This window comes from Aspergillus pseudonomiae (genome assembly GCF_009193645.1).
Source record: "Aspergillus pseudonomiae strain CBS 119388 unplaced genomic scaffold BDV37scaffold_22, whole genome shotgun sequence".
Lineage (NCBI taxonomy): Eukaryota > Fungi > Ascomycota > Eurotiomycetes > Eurotiales > Aspergillaceae > Aspergillus > Aspergillus pseudonomiae.
The window spans coordinates 1,476-4,817 of NW_022476014.1; the positions used below are offsets into that span (position 1 = coordinate 1,476).

At 50.4% G+C, this 3,342-nt stretch overlaps 1 protein-coding gene across 1 annotated transcript; it reads right to left on the minus strand.

The window, feature by feature from the left end:
* Nucleotides 1-808: 808 nt before the first annotated feature.
* Nucleotides 809-2,944, minus strand: BDV37DRAFT_244705 (major facilitator superfamily domain-containing protein). Its single transcript, XM_032081579.1, has 5 exons — nucleotides 2,775-2,944; nucleotides 2,607-2,717; nucleotides 2,495-2,548; nucleotides 1,981-2,442; nucleotides 809-1,918 (listed from the first exon to the last, which is right to left on the minus strand). Exons 1-5 carry the CDS (start codon nucleotides 2,834-2,836, stop codon nucleotides 985-987), a joined length of 1,623 nt encoding a protein of 540 aa, XP_031942824.1. The 5' UTR covers nucleotides 2,837-2,944; the 3' UTR covers nucleotides 809-984.
* Between the last annotated feature and the right edge of the window lie 398 nt (nucleotides 2,945-3,342).

Here is a 3,342-nt window from a genome sequence, read left to right on the forward strand (position 1 = left end):
CGGCGTCCTGTTACTCTTCTCCTTCGCTCCATCGTCGGAAAAGTACTCGTTGACCTCGACATTTTCAAACTCGCACTCGTCATTCTGATCATCGCAACCATTTTCAGCACCATCGCCATCCTCGGTGTCAGTTACCATGAGGCATGAACGGCAAAAGCCCCTGACAGCCCGGCGCGCTGGTTTAAGATTTCGTGTGAATATGCGATTCCAGAACTCTCCCTATTCTCAATATTGTTGACGTGCCTCCTAGATGGGGTAATCAGTCTGAAAATCTCGGGATACAGACCATAGAATCTGCCTACTCTGTTTGTTGTCCACCCTCCTTCATTACTCCGGACCAAGGTTTGCCCCGTGTGCCTTCAGTTCGGCAACTATAGTGTCAGGCTCTGAGCTTTGTATGTCCTAGAGCCGATATTCCCGGACGGCACAGAATAATGGTGCCCAGTCACCACAGCCACCTTTTTCAGATCCTTTCTTCCCGCGAGGATATACCTGGTCCCATCAAGACAGCCATTTGCAACGGCTAAGTGCAGAGCATTCCGCACATGAAATCTTAAATGGAGAGCTCTGCCGTGAGAACACAGATATTTGATCAACTCAAGTGTGCGATAATGAGCAAAGTGAATCGGCCTCCGTATTCGTTTGCTACATCGAGTGTTGCGCTCCCCTAGTCAACTGAACAGTTATTAGTAGATGAAATTATCACTCTCCCAAGAAGAATACGCGTACAACATTAAACTGTTTTTCAGCAGGGTATGGAACGGTACAACTATCAAGGACTACAAACGTTCCTACTGTTTGTCAAAGATTCTTCTATATATATGTATTCATACGTATTTGAAGCCCTTCTGGACCAATATGTAATCGGACTTGATATGTACACAACTTAATCCAAGAGTGATAAAAGAGCAAGCCATTGGCTTGGCAAAGATTAAGACCAAAAGCCGTCTTTTACCGGCGATACAAGCAAAACATGAACCTCAACTACGGGATCTCGGCAGTGGGTACTTTCTCCGCGCTAGGCTCATCCTTCTCATCAACCTCGTCCGAAGTCCACATAGATTCGCGCATGAACGGACTACGATGACGAATTTGAGGGCCCTTTAGCACCAAAACGACAGGGACAACGGACAGCGCGATACCGATAAAGCCCAACAAGGAACCGGCCCATCCGAAGCCGAGATTCGAGAACAGCTGAGGCGAGGCCAAGGGCAAGAAAGCACCGAATGAGTTACGACCCAACGAAGCAGCCGACAGAGCTGAGGCGGCATATTTTTCGTATGCGTCGGTGAGGTAGTTGACCACGGCCATGTAGATGGAGTAGATACCAATACCGGCGGCTGTGATGCCGATGGTGGGCACAATCCAATGCACGTCGGGCATACTGGCCCAGCCATACCAGAACAGACCGCCTGCGAAGAGCAAGCTACCGGGAATAGCGGTGTAGAGACGAGCCTCGGGGATGGGCTTCCCGGGCTTTTCGGAGTTGCGTTTGGCTGAACTCTGATAGATCCAGTCCTGGAGAGGGTTGATGGCTGTGCCGATGACGGCACCCACGGAGATAGCGAGCTGGACGAGACCGGTGGCCATAATGCCCCAGCCATAGTTGGTGCTGTAGGTTTGGACCACACTGGAGAAGAATAGATACAAGATACCCCAGGCAAAGCTGATCCAGAGTGTGAAGAAGATGACGACAGGCTCAGTTAAGAGCATGCGCGTAGGACGTTGGAAGGAGATCTGCAGGAGTTTGAGAGTGCTGACCTTGTCAAGCTCCGCTTGGGCATACACAGGTCGGCCGGTTTCCTTCCGGATCTTTCGGGCCCGTTTCTTCAAGATCACATCTGGGCGGGTTTCGCTGAGGATGAGGTAAAATACGGGAATAAGGGCGGCATTATAGATAATCTGAATGTAGAAGATCCTGCATATTTTCATGCACTGTCAGAGAGGGGTGTTGGTACATGAGGATAACGGATAGCTTACCAACGCCAGGGGTCAGACTTGTGGATCTGCACAATGGCCGAACCGATGAAGGGGCCAAGTGCGATACCTACAACACTGGTGAAGCCGAACAATGACATAGGCAGACTGCGAGCCTTCTCGCCCAACCAAACGTCACTGATGCTTCCTCCGACGATGTTGATGGAGACCGATGAGGCACCACCACCAAAGAAACGGGTGACAACCAGCGTGGCGAAGTTGTTCGCGAATGCTGACGGGAATAGAGAAATCACCAGGATCACATAGGCCACAAAATACCCAGGCATGCGGCCAGAAGACTCAGTGAGAGGCACAAAAATCAACGGCCAGAAGGCAGCGCCCATATTCCAGGACGTCGTAGCCCAGTACAGGTTGGGAAAGGGGGAGTTCTGGACATGGAACTTCTCTTCCATCCAGTCATTTCCAGAGCCATATGTTCCTGCCGGAAGTCCAGTCAAGATGGAGCTATTTGAAGGTGTCAGCGAACAATTAAAGGGAAGGGGTGTAGGTGTCTTACATAAAGCAGACGGTGACCGTTAGGAGCCATTTGTACTTGAGACTCCAGTTGAACCTGAGAAGGGTCAGTAAATACAAATGCAACTATCTTGATAGACAGCATGATTACACACGGGTTCTCAGGATCATTTGGACCGTTCCAAGTGTGGATTTCGATATCCTTGCTGTTACGCAATTCCTCGGGATCGACATTGTTGTTATCAAAGCCAAAGAAGCCCTTCAGCCTAGGAGGGTGTCAGCCCGACCGTGATAAAACTCACAGCAAACGTTAGGGTCCTAACCTGTCCAGAAAAGAATGGCTGGACTGACTTTGCGGGGCGTTGTTGGCGGGTTGATCGGCCATTGTGAGAGGCAGTCAACAGAAGGGCGCTGGCGTCAGTGGATTTCGAACCAATTTGACCGTCTCATGAAAGGGGAATAGAAAAGGAACAGGAAACTGCACCCCCGAAATCTACATTTGAAGACCTGAAATCTCGTTCAATCGAGAAAGTTAGTTCCGGGGGTTCCTAGACTGGACCCCCGAGGATTCTGATTCGGCATGCCGAACAGACAAGTAAAAAGCATGAGAGCCGACCGGGAATTTCGTCATTATGGAGTACGGAACCCTCGGCCACTTCGATGGCAAATCCATTCTTGGGGCCGGTGAAGAGCTTCTGGCTTTGTGACAGGCCAAAGCGCTGGAAGACCCACGGGTATAGCTCCACGATGCCGTGGGTGGAGTACGACTAATGCAACGTTCTCGATGCGTCTGCTAATCTGCTAACTCCTGCAGTGCTTTTCAGAATTTGACTCAATCCGTCCAGGGAACTTCACTTCAGCACTGGGAGCGTATTCGTGGAAACCATAGTG